The following is an 18,801-nucleotide window of genomic DNA, read 5'->3' on the forward strand; positions in this document are numbered from 1 at the left end:
GGGAGGGGGAGAGAGAGAGAGAGAGAGAGAGAGAGAGTGTGAGCATAGGAGGGTCAGAGAGAGAGAGGAAGGAGGGGCAGAGAGAGAGAGGAAGACACAGAATCTGAAACAGGCTCCAGGCTCTGAGCTGTCAGCACAGAGCCCGTCGCAGGGCTTGAACCCATGAACTGTGAAATCATGACCTAAGCCAAAGTCGGACGCTTAGCTGACTGAGCCACCCAGGTGTCCCTACTCTTCCACTTTAGAAACTATTTAGAAACCAACATCCTCAAGTAGTAATGGCCCTTGGGTTCCGATCTACTTGTGAAAAACCAAAATGTATCTATAGATCATATTAGGTGAGGAATTTCTACACTGGTCTAGAGTGGCCTTCCTAGATTCGTTGAAACAATCCAGACTCAAGACTATCGTCAACCACACGTGAGACCAGGCTACTGAGGAGGACAGAAGACACACCCCTTGGCTTGCCAGCAGGGTAGCATAAGACATGCCTTGCTCGTATGCAGGAGTCCTGGTCGCCGTTCATTTGGTTGGAGGGAATGAAAGGAGACCACGTGCAGCACATGTGCCAGCAGCCTTGACTTGAGGGCCACCTGCCCACAGGGGCACAGCTTGCGGGGACCCCACGGGGAACTTGCTGCTTTTAGGAGCCACCACCCGAGGAAGCCCCAGCAAGGGCTCTGCACAGATCTTCAGTTTCCCGGGCCAGATGCAAGCTTCGCAGCCAGGGACTGACATTACCATAAGCAATGTTGCCTTGTAATATATTTGACATCCAAGTTTTATGAAGTTTCCAGAGGAATAGAACAAGATGGTGAACCAAAGGTCAAATTCTTTTTTAAAAAAATTTTTTTAATGTTTTTTTAAAAAATTTATTTATTTGTGAGAGAGAGAGAGTGTGTGAGTGGGGAGGGTCAGGGAGAGAGGGAGCCACAGAATCAGAAACAGGCTCCAGGCTCTCAGCTGTCATCACAGAGCCTGACGTGGGGCTCGAACCCATGAACCGTGAGATCATGACCTGAACTGAAGTCGAACGCTTAACCGACTGAACCACCCAGGTGCCCCCCAAAGGTCAAATTCTTAAGCAGGAGAGTAAAGTGTTTGTCAGCCCTTTGCTTGCACTTGCAGATGTGGAGGGTGATCGAGTCTATTCCTGTATCTTCTCATAAGAATCCAGGAAAACAATTTCAAAGACCTAAGAATTTATTTATTCAGTTTGTAAGCCTTCTACCTTACCTCTCTCAGCTGACATATTTTTGTATTTTGTTACATTTGATATTAGAGAGTTGTCCTAACAAAAAATTTCTAAATTCTGTTTTGAACAGATAACACACACAGCTTTCTGTATTGCATATATATGTTTGTAAATATTTATGTCAAGGATGAAGAAGAAACTAAGTTAATCATCTAACATTATGTTTGCTATTGACTGTCTACTGGAATTATGAGCTTTTTCCATGTGTTTCTAGAGCCGATGACAATGACAGCTTTGGGTTTATGGACTTGCAAAGATTGGTAATTGACTCATGATGCCAATATTCCCAGGGGGATCATGAAGCTGCAGTCCCAGGTGATAGAGGGTCTCCTGGATTGCCAGGGCCCCCGGGCAGAACAGGACCTAAGGGGAAACCAGGACTAGGATTTCCCGGCCCACCAGGAGAGAGGGGGCCACCAGGAGCTCCAGGCCGTCCCGGCGAGAGGGGCCTTGCAGGCTTGAAGGGTCAGAAAGGTAATTTTTTTTTTTAATGTTTGTTTTACTTTTGAGACAGAGAGAGACAGAGCTTGAGTGGGGGAGGGGCAGAGAGAGAGGGAGACACAGAATCTGAAGCAGGCTCCAGGCTCTGAGCTAGCTGTCAGCACAGAGCCCGATGCGAGGCTCGAACTCATGGACCGTGAGATCATGACCTGAGCCAAAGTCAGCCACCCAACCGACTGAGCCACCCAGGCGCCCCCAGAAAAGTAATTTTGAATGTTTTGTGTTACAGAATGTAACGGAGAATAGTGGAAACTAAAGCAGTCCCCTCACCTGGGGCCAAGCTACTATAGTTGTAGCAGAATTACTAAATAAAATTCCTTCAAGCTGCTGTTCAGACCTTGAATATTGCAAATAAAAACATTACAGCACAATCAATATTTAAAACAAATTCTTAAAATACTAAAATGTCTTTGTTGCATTATTTGTCTGCATACCGAAGTTGTCTTCATTCATCCCTCAATCCCAACTTCTGCAATCTGCATTACATTTACGTATGTTTTCAAAATACCTATTTGTTTATAGTCTTTTGAGAGGATGCAGTGTATCTTAATAAAAAACACTGGTATTTCATTTAAAACAGACATCATTGTTCTTGAAACCCCATTTGTAGGCATTCTATGAAGAAAATAAAAGGAAGGGATTTCAAATATATTTGACAGTTATTTGAATTTAAATAGCAAAGTGACTTGCAGCATTATAGCTGAAAACTTTTGAAAAGGCTGGAGAATTAAGATTTTTTCTTTTGTGGTATGTACGTATACCTTGGACTACATTATTAACTGTGAAGTTTTAGAATGAAATAATAACTTTGGTTCTTGCTTTGACAACATAGAAAAGCAATATTTTAGTCCTCAGTAAGGTTTAAGATTATCATTCTGGACCCATCAAAATCTAACAGTATTTGTATTCACTTGGTACATTTTTGATTTGAGAGCATATGAAGTAATACATTATAATTATTTCTATGAGAAAAGAGATGCCTTCTATTTTAAAGGGGAAGGGAACTGAAAGGCACAAGCTTTGGAGTCTTACTTTCTTCACCAGTGAAAATGAGGGATGACAGTGATCGTATTGCAGAATCGTTTAAAAAAGTCAAGAGGCAATACATTTGAAGTTGTTGACCCATGGCAGCCCCTCCCTGAAGGGCAGCTGGTATTAATATCTCACCCAGCCCCACATCTACACACTAAATTGGGAGTCAGATCTTCTGCACTCAGTGCCAGATGTTGCGGCTATTTCCTGCTTTACCAAATCTTCTGATTCCATTGTATTGGAGATCATTGAGCCTATAAATACATTATTTTCTTCTAGCCTCTTAAAACTGATACTTCTTGATAATTTTTCCTATCCCCCTTATAAACATAACATGGCTGTCTGACCGTTGACGTTCAGATTTCAGAACCGAGCTTCTAGAAATTCAGAATAAACGTAGTTCAAATGATCTAACGGTACTTGGGCTCTTCTTTTCCCTTGAATTCCACATATGCTACATGAAAACAATACCTTGATTGAGTTGTCTTTGAGATTCATGTTACATTGGGTTACCAGTTGTGTGAATGCCATTTTTTTTTTTTCATTCCAGGAGAAACAATTTCTTGTAACATAACCTACCCTGGGAGACCAGGGCCTCCAGGTTTTGATGGACGTCCAGGTATGATCAATGAGAAGTCACTGTTTTGCACGTCCCCCAGAGTAACAGCACAAGACAGATAACCAATAGTTCATCATCAGGCAACTAATGAGGATATTTCTAAAACTCTTACCAGGTTTTGAGGGACTATGGGAAAACAGTATTTGTGGTAATTCCCATTGGGGCTCAAGTCTACTGGTTTGGGCACACTCTAGGTGGGTTTTTAAGTTTCTTTTAGATCTCTGTGCAACAAAATTTACCTTGATTTGATCATATATCAGTAAAACGTCTGCTCTTTGAGAAGTTTAAAACTGGACCTTATTTCTTTTCCTATGCCCCAAGAGTGAAAAATTATAATTTTCTTACTGATTATGTTTTACTGTCTTCTTTCCAAATCTCAAGGGACACGAACACTCAGACTTGAAGTTGGCAGATGTACCTCCTTTAAAGTTATTTTAGCTGAGATAATTTACAGTAGGAAATCTCAGAATGGTTTTTTCTTTATTATTTTTTTTAAATCTCAATTCCTTTTATAGGCGGTTTGCCTATACTTCATTTGAGAGAAATTTCAGTAAAATGCAGGGAAATAGATTTTGGCCTTTACCCAGCGGGCCACATCTCTTTCCTCCTACAAGGAGGGGCTATGCTCGAGTATTTTGTGTTGAGACGGAGCAGGGGGACCAGAAGATTCATCTGAGTGCTTTGTGTGTGTCTCAAAGGCTTTCAGGAAGAATCCTTTATGTATGGTTTAAAGTACATTAACAAGGGGCACCTGTGCGGCTCAGTCAGTTAAACATCTGACTTCAGCTTAGGTCATGATCTTACGGTTTGTGGGTTCAACCCCCACATCGGGCTCTGTGCTGACAGCTCAGAGACTGGAGCCTGCTTCAGATTCCGTGTCTCCCTCTCTCTCTGCCCCTCCCTTACTCATGCTCTGTCTCTCTTTCTCTCTCAAAAATAAATAAACGTTAACTTCTTTTTAAAAAAATAAGGTACATTAACAGAAGTATTCTTTGAAACACTTATTTGGGCACATGATTCATAAAATTATTATGTAAATCAGGCAAGGTAATATCTTTACTTCCATAAAGTAGAAACCCTTTGAAAAAGATGTATAGAGGTTTTTGTTTTTTTTTTTTAATCACCTTATTTTGTTCTCATTCAATTTGTGTTTTATTGAGTCTGGGTTTGGTTGTTGTTATTTAGGACCAAAGGGACTTCCGGGCCCTCGGGGAGCCCCAGGGTTGAGGTGTTTGGATGGGCCAAAGGGTCAGCGTGGCAAACCAGGAATATCAGAAATACCTGGTCCACCTGGTAAGTAATTAGTTTCCAGTTAAGAATGTGTAGGGGCACCTGGGTGGCTCAGTCAGTTAAGCATCTGTCTTCGGCTCAAGTCATGATCACATGGTTCATGGGTTCGAGCCCCGTATCGGGCTCTGTGCTGACAGCTAGCTCAGAGCCTGGAGTCTGCTTCGCATTCTGTGTCTCCCTCTCTCTCTGCCCCTCCCCTACTCATGCTCTGTCTCTCTCTCAGAAATAAACATTTAAGGAAAAAAAAACATTTTAGACCTCTAAAACTGACCTTAGTAAGCAAATGTCCCACAGACCCCTAGATCACGGGGCAATGTTTTTTTTTTTTAAACATTAAGGTCTTAGCTATGTTTTGATAACTTTTAGGTTCTGATAATTTTGTAAGTCCTCAAGGCTTCTTCCACCTGAAGCATGAGTTATAGATGATTATTGGCCGGTTATTTAGTAGAAACTGCTCAGTACAGACAGACTGCCAGTGGATGAAAGCAATTAGGGAAACCTCCTTGGCTTCTGGAAAAAACAAACTCACAATGTATTTTTCTATGAAAGGTGGCAAAGCAACAACATTGCCTATTAAGTCACTCTTAATTTTCGTTACGTACCCCTGTGGGTTTTTTTAAGTGTGTTTTTATCAAAGTATGGGTCTTCCATTTGCATTGGTTCTGAATTTGTACATTTAACAATTTCAACATTTTTCACCAGGTTTCCGTGGTGACGTGGGAGATCCAGGTTTTGGAGGTGAAGCGGGGTCCTCCCTTCCCGGGCCCCCAGGCGCTCCCGGTTCTCGCGGAGCAAATGGTCAGAAAGGACTCATGGGAGACACTGCCTATGGCCCCCCAGGCCCCTCGGGAGACAGAGGTTTTTCAGGGGTGCCGGGCTCAAAAGGACACAGAGGTGACCCAGGACACCCAGGCTTTGCAGGTATGGGGGCTGTGCTGTCCCTGTGGTCCATAAGCTGGCTCTGGTCTGCAACGGGCCCCTGAAGGCTGTTGAGACTATCTAGCCTTGGAAGTCTAGAATACAAGATTCTGCCCCCCAGGCATCTTCCCTCTAAATGAGCACTGGTCACATTTCAAGTAACCTACAAACCTGCGTCCTTAGTGTTGCCTTTGCATTTTTCTGGTTCCTTTCAAACCCAGGGCAGCTCACTGTGCGTTCAGTTTGATTCAGCAGCTACGGGCCCGTCTGCCTGCTTCGGACTCAGGACAGTATGTTAGGTCTGTAATCGCCCAGGGAGCAGGGCCTGGGGAGCCCGCCCACTGCCAAAGGCAGGTTGAAGGACGACCTGTAAGAGGAAGGGCAGCTCAGGGAGGCAGACAGGGTGAGATGGCATTCGGGGAAACACCATGGAAGAGCTGGGTGTGGGCTGGGCCCTGGCACACAAGCTGCCTTTTCTGGACAGGTGACAGTGTGCAAGGACTTTTGTCGTAGCAGGGGCAGTAGGCGGGAGAGGTGGGAAGATGGCCCGGGCACTGATTCACATCCATTTCCAAATTCACCAAGGATTCTTCAGGATCAGCAGAAGTCTTCAGATTTCATGTACTTAAAAATAACCCTTGGGCAGGGTCATTAAAATCATCCTCTTCTGGGCTCTGGTCTCAGGAATTTTGATTCATCATATCCGAATTGCATGAGGGCCAGCAGTCCAGTCTGAACTTACTTAGGCTTTTGGATGATGGTGACCAAGAGTGGACCCCAGACTAGAGTTTTACGAACACTATTCTGGTTCTTTTCTGACAGTGGATGGGCCAACATTTATTAGGTATCCACTATAGCATCATAATACAATGTGAATGGAGGACAAGGGACTAAGCCACATTCTGGGTCACCAGGGAGCTTACGTATTCTGTAGTTTGTAAGTCAAAATATTCATAAACAAAACCCCAGTTAGTTGGAAAGTAACAAGATAATATATTATCCGCGTCAATAAAAATAATTTTGACTTAGTAATTCACAATCTCACTTGTGAAAATGTATCTGAGAGATGTGTGTGGCAGAAGATGAAGATTAATGTGAAAATACTCTTGGGGGCGACTGGGTGGCTGAGTTGGCTGAACGTCTGACTCTTGATTTTGGCTCCAGTCATGATCTCATGGCTCGTGGGCCTTGAGTCAGGATGCACTGATGGTGCGGAGCCTGCTTGGGATTCTCTCTCTCCCCTCTCTCTGCCCCTTCCTAACTCATGCATGTGCTCTCTCTCTCTCTCTCAAAATAAATACAGAGCATTTAAAAAATACTCTTATATCATTCACATTAGAGGAACAAATGGGAATAGAGTTAAGTCATACATACATGTACACACACGCACACACTTTCTCTCTCAAAGAAATACTATTCAGCTATTAGCAATTAAAATTATATTTGTAAGGATTACAACAAAATTGAAAACATTTGCAGATTAATATGCAGTGTGAAATAATCCAACAGTTGAGTGTGTGCTGTGATTACTACTTGAAAAATGTAAACATATGAACAAAAGTATAATGAAAACTCGGAAAAATAAAATAGATTTAGGTTAGGGCTTGGAATGATGGGGGATTTTTTTCCCCTGAAAATTATGACACTGCTTTTCCAATCAATAGAAATTTAAGAGTTCCAGTGATGAAATATCTTACAAAAAGCACATCCATACAGTGTAAGCTGAGTGTATCAGCATGGAGATTTGGTGTAAAGCCCACCACAATATTGGAAGTTAATTAAAATCAAGAACTGCACAGTTTTTAGATTAGTATAAGCAACTTCTTTGTCATCTACATAACCTTATCAAGAAACTCTCTTGGTAATGCATGGTTTTCCCATTCGTGTGGAGCTCACCACCATCTATGATAAGAAAATCCTTTGAGAGACTTAACTCCTGTGAGCGCTGAGCCAGGATCAAAACATTCCCTTCTGGGATTGATATACATGAGTCTTTTGTCGCAGGCTGACTCTGTAGAGTTTCATGTCCTCAGTGTCATGAGTGTCTTGTATCATTTCAGGGCCAGCTGGCTTGCCCGGGTTCCCAGGATTCAAAGGGCCCAGAGGCAGAGAGGGAAGCGCTGGGTTCCCCGGGATCCCAGGCCCACCTGGCCAGTCCTGTGAGAGAGGCGCCCCAGGGACACCAGGGCAGCCGGGACTCCCTGGGGCTCCGGGCAGTCCAGGTAAGTGTCAGCACATGTCAAGACCTCTGAATGGTCTGCCCCTTGCCCCTGCTCACCACAGAATAAGATCACCTGCTGCTCTTTTATGGATGGACGGAACCAAGCCTCTTGGGGGCAGAGACAAAGACTATACTATTCACAGAACGGCACGTAGCATGAGCTTCCTGGTGGCTCGTGTCATTTCCCCTCGTCCCCCTAGCGATATGGGGGCAGCAGAAGTGGGGTTAGATGAGTGTTACACGTGTAGTCGGGTGCAGCATCTGAGAGGAGCGCTGTGGCTGGGGAACTGGTGCTTTAGAGCCACCTGTAGGGCAGCCCAGCCTTGAGAAGTCGCCCAGGTCAAGAGTGGCCAGGACATTGTATTCTTGGCACACCCAGCAGCACATGTAGGGGTCGGAGAGACCCAGGAAGAGGTATGTCTCAACACAAGGTGCTAGAGGGCTACTTCCAGTGCGAGCTCCATTTCACCATGAGGTTCATGTGGTTTGTCACCTGTTATTCAAATCCTATTGCATTCATCTACATGCAGGAATCCGCCCTCTCCGTGCATCAGAGCCAGACTGGGGTCATCCCTGCCATGACGGGGCCTTCTTTCTAGCTCCCATGACACTAGATGAACGTTGCTGTGATTTCTACAATCCTTTCTGGTGAACACCCTGAGTAAGGTTCACTTGGCCATAGCTTCAGGAAACACCCGGAAAGTTTTCTTGTATTCGTTTCAAGAGTAGATGCAAATAAGAGTTCTGTTCTTCACCCTGATCCATTTTCCATTTTTTAAAATGCTCTTTGTAGCACTCATGTATTTCTATTGGGAAATCGGTATTCGCCTCACCCGCCTTTCTTTTTCTAGCAGCCAGAGAAATAGGTTCTTAGACTGACAGAGGCTTGCCACTGTGGTTCGAGCTGATAACCAGGCACAGAGACGCGATTCCAGCTATCACGATTTTTTTTTCTTTTCTGCTCTGTGTGCAAAGCCATTTTTCAGTCTTCATACGTGTTGTGGTTTGTCTCAGGTGCCCCAGGTTGGAAAGGACAGCGAGGGGATGTGGGGCCTCCTGGTCCAGCTGGAATGAAGGGCCTCCCTGGAGTCCCAGGACGGCCAGGGGTAGATGGAGCCCCAGGACCCCCAGGAATCCCAGGCCCCTTAGGTGATGACGGACTGCCTGGTCTTCCGGGCCCAAAGGGTGGGTAGTGCTTTTCCATTGTTTCCCCCTATTGTATAAACCTCAAGTCCACTGCCAGCTGAAGACTGTTACATATGATCATACTATTGAATTTACTGTTACATCAGCCTGATTTTGTCCTTCCCTTGGTGACAGCTCCCTTCTTCTTATCCTCTATATTGTTATTTCCAGCAGCAGAATGTTTCGGGGTAGGTAAATGGGAGAAGGTGGGTGCTGGTGTTAAGTCCACAGAACCCGTAAACACTTCTGCTCGACAGACTGGGTAGAGCTGATAAAGTACAGGGTCAGAGCTAATGTGCTTGTGTTTTGGATGAGCCCCCACCCTCCAGCCCTGCGTCCCTGGCTCCTGGTTCTCTTAAAGCATTATGGGATCAGGGCTCAGAAAGCATAAAGGCTTGCACTTCAGCTCTGTGGGGCAGAGAATTGAGTAGGAGCGCACAGCCCTCATATGCGGTGAGGCTGACCGTGGTTGTTCAGTACACGCTGAGATATGGGTGCGGGCACATCTCCACACTGACAGCAAGGAACACAGGTCTAAGAAGCAAAATAGCTCTTAAAATGGCTTTTCTAGGAGGAAGTTAACGGAGGACGAAGCAGGAGAAGAAGGAAAAAATAGTGGGGGAGAGGGAGGGAAGCAAACCATGAGAGACTCTTGAATGCCGAGAACAAACTGAAGGCTGATGGATTTGGGGGGGAGGGAAAGGGGGGTGATGGGCATGGAGGAGGGCACTTGTCGGGATGAGCACTGGGTGGTATATAAAAACCAACTTGACAACTATAAACTATAAAAAAATGGCTTTTCTAAAAATTCATCTTCTCATTTCATCAGGATCCCAGGGGCTGCCTGGCTTCCCAGGTTTTCCAGGGGAGAGAGGAAAGCCTGGCCTGGAGGGGGACCCCGGCACTAAGGGGGAACCAGGAGAGAGGGGTCGGCCTGGCTTGCTCGGAGACCGGGGCATGAAAGGCGTCAAAGGTAAATGCAGTTAACAGCACGATGATGCAACATGCCTTGTTTCTGGCGTGTGTTCAGAATGGATAAATATGGTCTTTGAGAAATAAATGGGACTTGGGATGCCTGGGTGGCTCAGTCAGTTAAGTGTCCAGCTCTTGATTTCAGTTCATGAGTTCAAGGCCCAAGTACAGCTCAATGCTAACAGCATGGAACCTGCTTGGGATTCTCTCTTTCCCTCTCTCTCTGCCCTTCTCCCTTCCCACGTGTGCACTCTTTCTCTCAAAGTAAATAAACAAATACTTAAAACAGTTTAAAAAAAGAAAAATAAATGGGACTGTCCTGAAGCTTGGATTCCTTTTCTTTTTAGATTGCTGTCGTTTGTTTTAGAATTTTAAACCACTGCATTTTCTTTACCTCTCAATCATGTTGCCTATAGCTGATAAATGAATTGCTCTATGAATAGGGGGAGGAAACCCAGAAGTGCTTTGATTTATAGCTATTGAGTTTGAGAGAATTTTCTCACCTACGGGAAGGGGGTGCAGGTAGGGCTCCTGGCCCCCAAACCCTATTTCAATTTTTTTCTTTCTTTTTTCTTTCTTCCTTCCCTTCCCTTCCTTCCTCCCTTCCTTCCTCCCTTCCTTCCTTCCTTTCTTTCTTTCTTTTTATTTCTTTTTCTTTCTTTCTTTTCTTTCTTTCTTTCTTTCTTTCTTTCTTTCTTTCTTTCTTTCTTTCTTTCTTCTTTCCTTCTTTCTTCCTTCCTTCCTTCCTTTCCTTCCTTCCTTCCTTCACTCTCTCTCTCTTTCTTCTTTTTACAAAAGAAAACTTAATTTTTTAAATAAAGAGCCAGATAGCAAATATTTTTTAGGCCTTGCAGGCTATAGTCTCTGATTAAACCACGCAGGTCAGCTTTGGTAGCATGAAAGCAGCCAGAGACAGTAGGGAAACACACTAACATAGCTGTATTCCAATCAGATTTTATTCATGGACACTGAATTTGAATTTCATTTAATTTTCACATGTCATAAAATATTATTCTCATCTTGAATTTCCCCCCTAACAGTTTAAAAGCATAAAAACCATTCATAGCTCATGGATTCTACATAAACAGGCCACAGGTGGGATTTGGCTCTCCAGTTTGCTGACTCAAAACTAGGAGAAGCCGTGCATTATGGCTCCCCTGAGCTTCATTTAAAGAAAGAGTTGTCATTGCTATTAAAAGCTAAAAGTTGCAAGACCACTGGTTTAAATGTTCCGTGCCTGTCCCTGATAAATATTTACTTTTACCGCTTAGCCATGCGGCTGCAGTGAGTGAAGGTAATATTCATTTCCAGGGCTGAGAATGAATGCTTGACAATTTTTAGAAAAAAGTTTTTTTGTCCTTAAAGCCTTCTGGGTAAATAGCCTCCTATAAAATTCAAATTACTTTTACTTCTTTTTTTTTTAGGTTTATTTATTTATTTTGAGAGAGAGACAGACAACAAGAGGGGAGGGGCAGAGTGAGAGAGAAAGAGGGAGAGAACATTTTGAGAAGTCTCTGCGCTATCAGTGCAGAGCCTGATGTGGGGCTGGATCTCACAAGCAGTGAGATCATGATCTGAACTGAAAGTTGAGAGTCAGATACTTAACTGACTGAACCACCCAGACACCCTATTCTAATTACTTTTACTTCCTAGTTGATTGATTCTACTATTATTTTTTTGTTTTACTAACCTGTACGTTTATTACGTAGAATCAAGGAATCACACACTCTTTGCTAGCTTAGACTGAGTGATGTTTGCTATGCTATTACGGTCTTTGAGATTAAAAAAAAAATAAGAAAGAATATTACACTGTGTTTTAACTAACTGGAATTGAAATAAATAAAAACTTTTTTAAAAATGCCCTGATTTTTGTTTGCTCTCATGGTGTAGATATTCCCACCATGGCTGTTTTTTTGTTTGTTTGTTTGTTTTTGTTTTTGTTTTAAAGCTGCCAATAGCTTAACAGCTGGCTTACAATATTCTTGGATCGTTAATAACCGGCTCTCACACTGCTGGTATGAGCCCACTTGAACACATTCCCCCAACAGGACAGTGTTTACAAAATCAAATAGAAACATCATATATTTTTCCTACCTTTCAGAATTCTCTATGTGGAGAAGCAAGTCCAAATAAGTGTTCTTTTAATGTAAGGAAAATAACAGAGTGTGGCCAGGAAGGGAGGGGAGGACAGGCAACTGAAAAATACAAGATGGGCAATTCACATTAAACAGGATATTTAAATGTGACATATATTCGATCTGGGACTTTTCAAGCCTGTCTTTTTAAACTTCAACCTCCGAGACCCATTTGGTTGTATTAACACACACTCACTGGTCACTCCCTGTACACCAGACCCTGTTGCCGGAGAAGTTGAGAGAGGAATATAAAAGGCACGGTCCTTCCTTTAGGCAAATCAGTTGACAGTATTGACACCGTGCAAGCTATGAACATAGGTAGGGTTTAGTTGAGATGTGGATCCCCAAACTGGGCGTGAAGTGCTATAGCTAAAGAACCACATGTGTAGGGCTTCTGGTTTCCTTCACTTGCATCATTAATATCTCCAGGAGCACGGGGACCCCCAGGAGATGAAGGAGAGATGGCCGTAATTTCCCTAAAGGGGAAAACTGGAGAACCTGGACCTCCTGGAGATAGTGGATTCCCAGGAGAAGAAGGTAAGCACTTATTTTTTTTTTAACTGTATCAAATAAGTAGACTTCTTTTTGGGTCGTTCAAACAAGCAAGCGTACAGACAGCTTTCCTAATGATGCTGAGATTAGGAAAGGTCACATTTCTAAGATCTATAACTGGGTATATAAGTACACCCAGATTAATCTCACGCTGCATTTTTCTTTTGCTTTTCTGGGCCAGAACATCAAATTCATAGGTATGTATAGGTTTGGACAATTCAAACTAAGATCAACCCTAAGATTATATATACGATGCCAGTTCCAGGTTTAAAGTACCCTTGTTTTTGGTGACTGCTATAAAAATGAACAATTTTATTTTTTTAAGTTTATTTATTTATTTTGAGAGAGAGAGCACAAGCAGGGGAGGGGCAGAGAGGGAGAGAGCGAATCCCAAGCAGGCTCTGTGCTGTCAGCGCAGAGCCTGATGAGGGGCTCAAACTCACCAACCGTGAGATCATGACCTGAGTGGAATTCAAGTGTCAGATGCCTGACCACCTGAGCCACCGGGTGCCCCAAATAATTTTAATGATTGAAATTGATTGTCTAGGTCATTTTGACCAGGACTTCTCAGTCTTCAATGTGCATATGAACCCCTTCGGCTCTTGTGGAAACGCAGATCCTCAATCAGCAGATCGGGGGGGTGGGGGGGCCGGCCCAACTCTGCCTTTCTCACCATCACCCTGATGCCTGTGCTCCTGCTCCTCAGAAACACAGTGTGGCCAGGATTTTGACCGCCACATGTGTATTATCTTTCCCAAGTTCACAGTTAGTCTGCATGAAGCCCGCCTCTTGTCTTGGCTGTCTCCTGAACTGGCTGTCAGGGCGCGAATGTCTTTTAACTGCTCTGAGGTTCTTCGTCCTTCGTAAAATGGGGGCGTGAAAGCGAATGACCCCGCATGCCCGTTCCTCTCTTGGGTTCCCCAGGTCACTTCGCGGGTGCTTCTTTCACTGAAGCCAAAAACCATCACCATGCGGCTTAGGGCAGGAATTCGGATTCCCAAAACCTTTGGCTTCATCTCCTAAATGTAGGACCCAAACCCTCAGCCTCCCTATTGCCCGGCCCAGGACATCCTCAAAGAGGTTTGTTAACACTTCCAACCCCATCAGGTGATAAAGGCCATCCCGGGATGCAGGGGAGGAGAGGAGAGCCGGGAAGATACGGACCACCTGGATTTCACAGAGGGGAGCCTGGTAGAACCGGGCAGCCGGGGCTCCCTGGAGCCCCAGGCCCTCCAGGCTCACCCGGGCTCAGAGGGATTATTGGTTTTCCGGGCTTCCCAGGTGACCAGGTAAGTGGCTGCTGTTGGGGAGGAAAGAAATAATAAAATCCTTTGGCGCTCGGGATGCTGACAAGGAGTCACAATTTCCAGTATACATCATTGCCCTTTAACCAGCTTTTAGAGTATAATGGATATGCCAAAGGAAGGATGGAGCCTTCGGAAGGCCATGATGTAACTATAGGTTTTGGGCAGTGTTCATTACTATTTCTCCTAACAGATGACCCAGCCACTTACTTTATGTGCTGCACCCCCAGCCTAGTTTAAACAGCTCCACAGAAATTTCTCTCATGACTAATGGTTTATCAGAGTAAAGAATCATCTGAAATATAACCCAAATTCTGGTTACTAAGCCTTCCTATCGAATTGCAGATATGATAGATTTTGCTGTAAATACATTTGGTCTTGAGAACCATGAGTAAAATACCCCCTTGGAAACCAACAGGTCCAATGCATGTAGGAGCCTACATCATAACTTCTAGAAGATGTATGTAATTTGCTACCCATCTTTTGGAATCAAATAGATTTTTTAAAGTGTTTGGTAAAAAAAAAATGTCTTCTAACAATATTTTATTGGTCTCAGTATGCTCATTTGAAACTTAAAATTCAAGTCACGTGATGCAATTACTGTTTTGCAATCAAGGATAGAGAATTGGACGCCACCCGTTGGTACCTGTAATTCTGGGCTTTTAGCAACTTTTAAAAGCTAGGAGCATGAAGCAGTATCGCCTGTAATGCATTTCCAATTTTCTTTACCACTGAAAATATATGGACATTGGTCATGGAAGATTATAACTGGATCATGTTATGAATGTGCTATTTGTATATGAAACCAAACAAGGTCTTTTGTTTTAAACTCTCAGGGTGAGCCAGGTTCTCCAGGGTCCCCTGGACTTTCAGGAATCGATGGAAAGAAAGGCCCTAAAGGTATGCTTTGGAAATACAGCAGCCGTCCACCAGCCTTCGAGTCCTGGGTGTTCATAACACCAGGAACACGCACATTTGGCACAAATGAAAAGTTAAATCCATCAAACAAACAGCAACATCCAAGGGCTTCTTTTTATCATCTTTTAAGTTTTTGTTTACATTCCAGTTAGTTAACATACAGTGTAATATTAGTTCAGGTGTACAATATGGTGATTCCACACGTCCATACATACGCAGTGATTATCATGACAAGTGCACTTCGTAATCCCCGTCACCTATTTCCCCCAACCCTGCTCCCCTTTCTAGTAACCATCAGTTTGTTCTCTATAGTTAAAGGTTGCCTCTCTCTTTTTTTCCCTTTTGCTCATTTGTTTTGTTTCTTAAATTCCACATATGAGTGAAATCATATGGTATTTATCTTTCTCTATTTTGCTTAGCATAATATTCTCTAGCTCCATCCATGTTGTTGTAGATGCTGAGATTTCATTCATTTTGGTGGCTGAGTAATATAATATTCCGTTCCATAAATATGAATATATGTATATTTATATGTATGTACACCACACACACACACACATCTTCTTTTTTAAAGTTTTTAATTTTTTTATTTTTTTATTAGTTTATTGTCAATTTGGTTTCCATATAACACCCAGTGCTCATCCCCAATAGTGCCCTCCTCCATGCCCATCACCCCCCTTCCCCTTCCCACCATACCAATCAGTCCTCAGTTTTTTTCTCAGCATTCAAGAGTCTCTCATGGTTTGTCTCCCCACCTCTCTCTCCCATTTCCCCCCTTCTCCCCCACAGTCCTCCGTTAAGTTCCTCCTAATCCTCCTATACATGCAAACATACGGTAGCTGTCCTTCTCTGCCTGACTTATTTCACTCAGCATAACACCCTCAAGTTCCATCCACGTTGCTACACATGGCCAGATTTCATTGTTTCTCATTGCCATGTAGCATTCCATCATATAGATAAACCACCTCTTCTGGATCCATTCGTCCGTTGATGGACACTTAGGCTCTTTCCATGTTTTGTCTATTATTGAGGGTGCTGCTATGAACATTGGGGTACATGTGCCCCTATGCATCAGCACTCCTGTATCCCTTGGATAAATTTCTAGCAATGCTATTGCTGGGTCATAGGGGAGTTCTGTTGTTAATTTTTTGAGGAACAGTGAACCTCCACACTGTTTTCCAGAGGGGCTGCACCAGTTTACATTCCCGCCAACAGTGTAGGAGGGTGCCCATTTCTCCACATCCTCGCCAGCATCTAGAGTCCTCTGATTTGCCCATTTTAGCCACTCTGACTGGCGTGAGGTGGTATCTGAGTGTGGTTTTGATTTGTATTTCCCTGATGAGGAGGGATGCTGAGCATCATTTCATGTGTCTGTTGGCCATGTCTGGATGTCCTGTTTGGAGAAGTGTCTGTTCATATCTTCTGCTCATTTCTTCACTGGATTGTTTGTTTTTTGGGTGTGGAGTTTGGTGAGTTCCTTATAGATTTTGGATACTAACCCTTTATCTGATATGTCATTTGTAACTATCTTTTCCCATTCCGTCGGCTGCCTATTAGTTTTATGGATTGTTTCCTTTGCCATGCAGAAGCTTTTAATCTTGATGAGGTCCCTGGAGTTCATTTTTGCTTTTGATTTCCTTGCCTTTGGGGATGTGTCAAGTAAGAAATTGCTGCGGTTGAGCTCAAGGAGGTTGTTTCCTGCTTTCTCCTCTAGGGTTTTGATGGTTTCCTGTCTCACGTTCAGATCCTTTATCCATTTTGAGTTTATTTTTGTGCATGGTGTGAGAAAATGATCTAGTTTCATTCTTCTGCATGTTGTTGTTCAGTTCTCCCAGCGCCATCTGTTAAAGAAGCTGTCTTTTTTCCATTGGATACTCTTTCCTGCTTTGTCAAAGATTAGTTGGCTGTATTTGGGTCGAATTCTGAGTTCTCAATAATATTCCATTGGTCTATGTGTCTATTTTTGTGCCAATACCATACCGTCTTGATGATTACAGCTGCAACATATGTTCTTTATCCACACATCAAATGATGGATGCTTGGACTCTTTCTATAATTTGGTTATTGTGGATAATGCTGCTATAAATATTGGAGAGCATGTATCCCTTTGAATGGTACTTTTGTATTCTTTGGATAAATACCTAGTAGTACGATTACTAGGTCATAAGGTACTTCTATTTTTATCTTTTTGAGGAACCTCCATACTGTTTTCCACAGTGGCTACCCCAGTTTGCATTCCCACCAACAGTGCAAGAGACTTCCCCTTTCTCTTTAGCCTCCCCAACACCTGTCATTTCTTGTGTTGTTAATTTTAGCCATTCTGACAGGTGTGAGGTGATATCTCATTGAAGTTTTGAATTTGAATTCCCTGGTGATAAGTGATGTTGAGCATCTTCTCATGTATCTGTTGGCCATCTAGATGTCTTCTTTGGAGCAATGTCTATTCATGCCTTCTGCCCAGTTTTAATCAGATTATTCATTTTGGGGAGTATTGGGTTATGTAAGTTCTTTATACATTTTAGACACTAACCCAGCGGTTCTTTTTAGACTCTGAAAGATGGTCAAGCCCTCGAGATACAAATCATCCACATTTGTCATTCGGCTCCAAGGGTACCAGAGAGAGAACAGTGTGCCTGTAGAGCACACAGGTCACAGGTCTTTCTCCTCGGTGGGGGCCCTTCAACCACCTTTGTAGTGATTGCAGCTCCATAAGTGACAGCTCAGGTGCATGAAGACCAGACCCACATCGATGGGCAGTGTCCACCTTGGCTTAGAAGCCTTCTGCACCATAGGACCCAATATCTCTTCTAAGGACTCCATCGATATGGCTTTCAGGGTCCCAGAGTCGCATCACAGTGCACCGAGAAGGCCAAGACCGTGACTTCCTACCAGGTGTTAATATTTCGCCTAAGAATTTCTGGGCCACATGTAATTTACAATTGGGTCATGTTTACCATAAGCCAAGGGTCAGCAAGTACATTTTCTCAAGGGGTCAGACCACGGATGTTTTCAGCTATGTGGTCTCTGTTACAACTACTCAGCTGTGCATGAGAGCCTCCATAGCATGGAAGCAGCCACACAATATGCAAATAAGGGGTGTGGCTGTGTTCCAATAAGAATGTGCTTACCACAAGCTGCAGGTTAGATCTGGCCCCTAGGCCTTGGTTTACCTTGTGTCGGAACAATGTTGCCTCATAACACAACTGACATCCTACCTCAATCAGATCTCCAGTAACACAAAGTTACCTGTGGTTAAAAATGTTCTTAGAGAGGGGAGTCTGGGTGGCTCAATTGGTTAAGCATCCAGCTTTGGCTCAGGTCATGATCTCACAGCTCTTGAGTTCAAGCCCTGCATCGGGCTCTGTGCTGACAGCTAGGAGCCTGGAGCCTGCTTTGGATTCTGTGTCTCCCTCTCTCTCTCTGCCCCTCCCCTGCTTGCACTAACTCTCTCTCTCCAAAATAAGTATACATTAAATTTTTTTTTAAATGTTCTTAGAGAAAGGAGGTTTCGTTAACCCTTTATTCAGACACACAAACAAAAATCAGGATATCTTAAATTCCAATGTTTGCATAAAACCTCTAACATTGTTACTGTCCTTGTATACCATCGGGTTAATATTTTTCTTTGAATCTTAAATATGATTCACCTTTCTAACCTTAGCTTTAACTTCACTATCAGTGAGTTCACAAGTTTGATAAGCAGTTATATTTTACTTTATCACAGATTAAAATGAATAGCTTTAAAATATAAAAGAGCAGGGGCACCTGGCTGGCTCAGACAGAAGAGCATGCGACTTGATGTCGGGGTTGTGAGTTCAAGCCCCATGTTGGGTGTAGAGATTACTGAAAAATATAACCTTAGAAAAAGTAAAATAAAATATAAGAGAGTACTTAATGAG

At 43.3% G+C, this 18,801-nt stretch overlaps 1 protein-coding gene across 1 annotated transcript in view; it reads left to right on the plus strand.

The window, feature by feature from the left end:
• COL4A4 (collagen type IV alpha 4 chain) overlaps positions 1 to 18,801 on the plus strand; it is a 114,596-nt gene that overhangs the window by 60,010 nt on the left and 35,785 nt on the right. Inside the window, exons 24-33 of the mRNA XM_039257625.1 lie at positions 1,546 to 1,729; positions 3,339 to 3,407; positions 4,593 to 4,700; positions 5,400 to 5,618; positions 7,676 to 7,837; positions 8,851 to 9,021; positions 9,851 to 9,994; positions 12,558 to 12,665; positions 13,788 to 13,969; positions 14,821 to 14,884. Of these exons, the coding sequence (XP_039113556.1) occupies positions 1,546 to 1,729; positions 3,339 to 3,407; positions 4,593 to 4,700; positions 5,400 to 5,618; positions 7,676 to 7,837; positions 8,851 to 9,021; positions 9,851 to 9,994; positions 12,558 to 12,665; positions 13,788 to 13,969; positions 14,821 to 14,884 (1,411 nt within the window). The remainder of the gene's footprint in view (positions 1 to 1,545; positions 1,730 to 3,338; positions 3,408 to 4,592; positions 4,701 to 5,399; positions 5,619 to 7,675; positions 7,838 to 8,850; positions 9,022 to 9,850; positions 9,995 to 12,557; positions 12,666 to 13,787; positions 13,970 to 14,820; positions 14,885 to 18,801) is intronic.

Source organism: Hyaena hyaena, unplaced genomic scaffold (genome assembly GCF_003009895.1).
Source record: "Hyaena hyaena isolate Hyena2069 unplaced genomic scaffold, ASM300989v1 scaffold_628, whole genome shotgun sequence".
In the NCBI taxonomy this organism is placed as follows: Eukaryota; Metazoa; Chordata; class Mammalia; order Carnivora; family Hyaenidae; genus Hyaena; species Hyaena hyaena.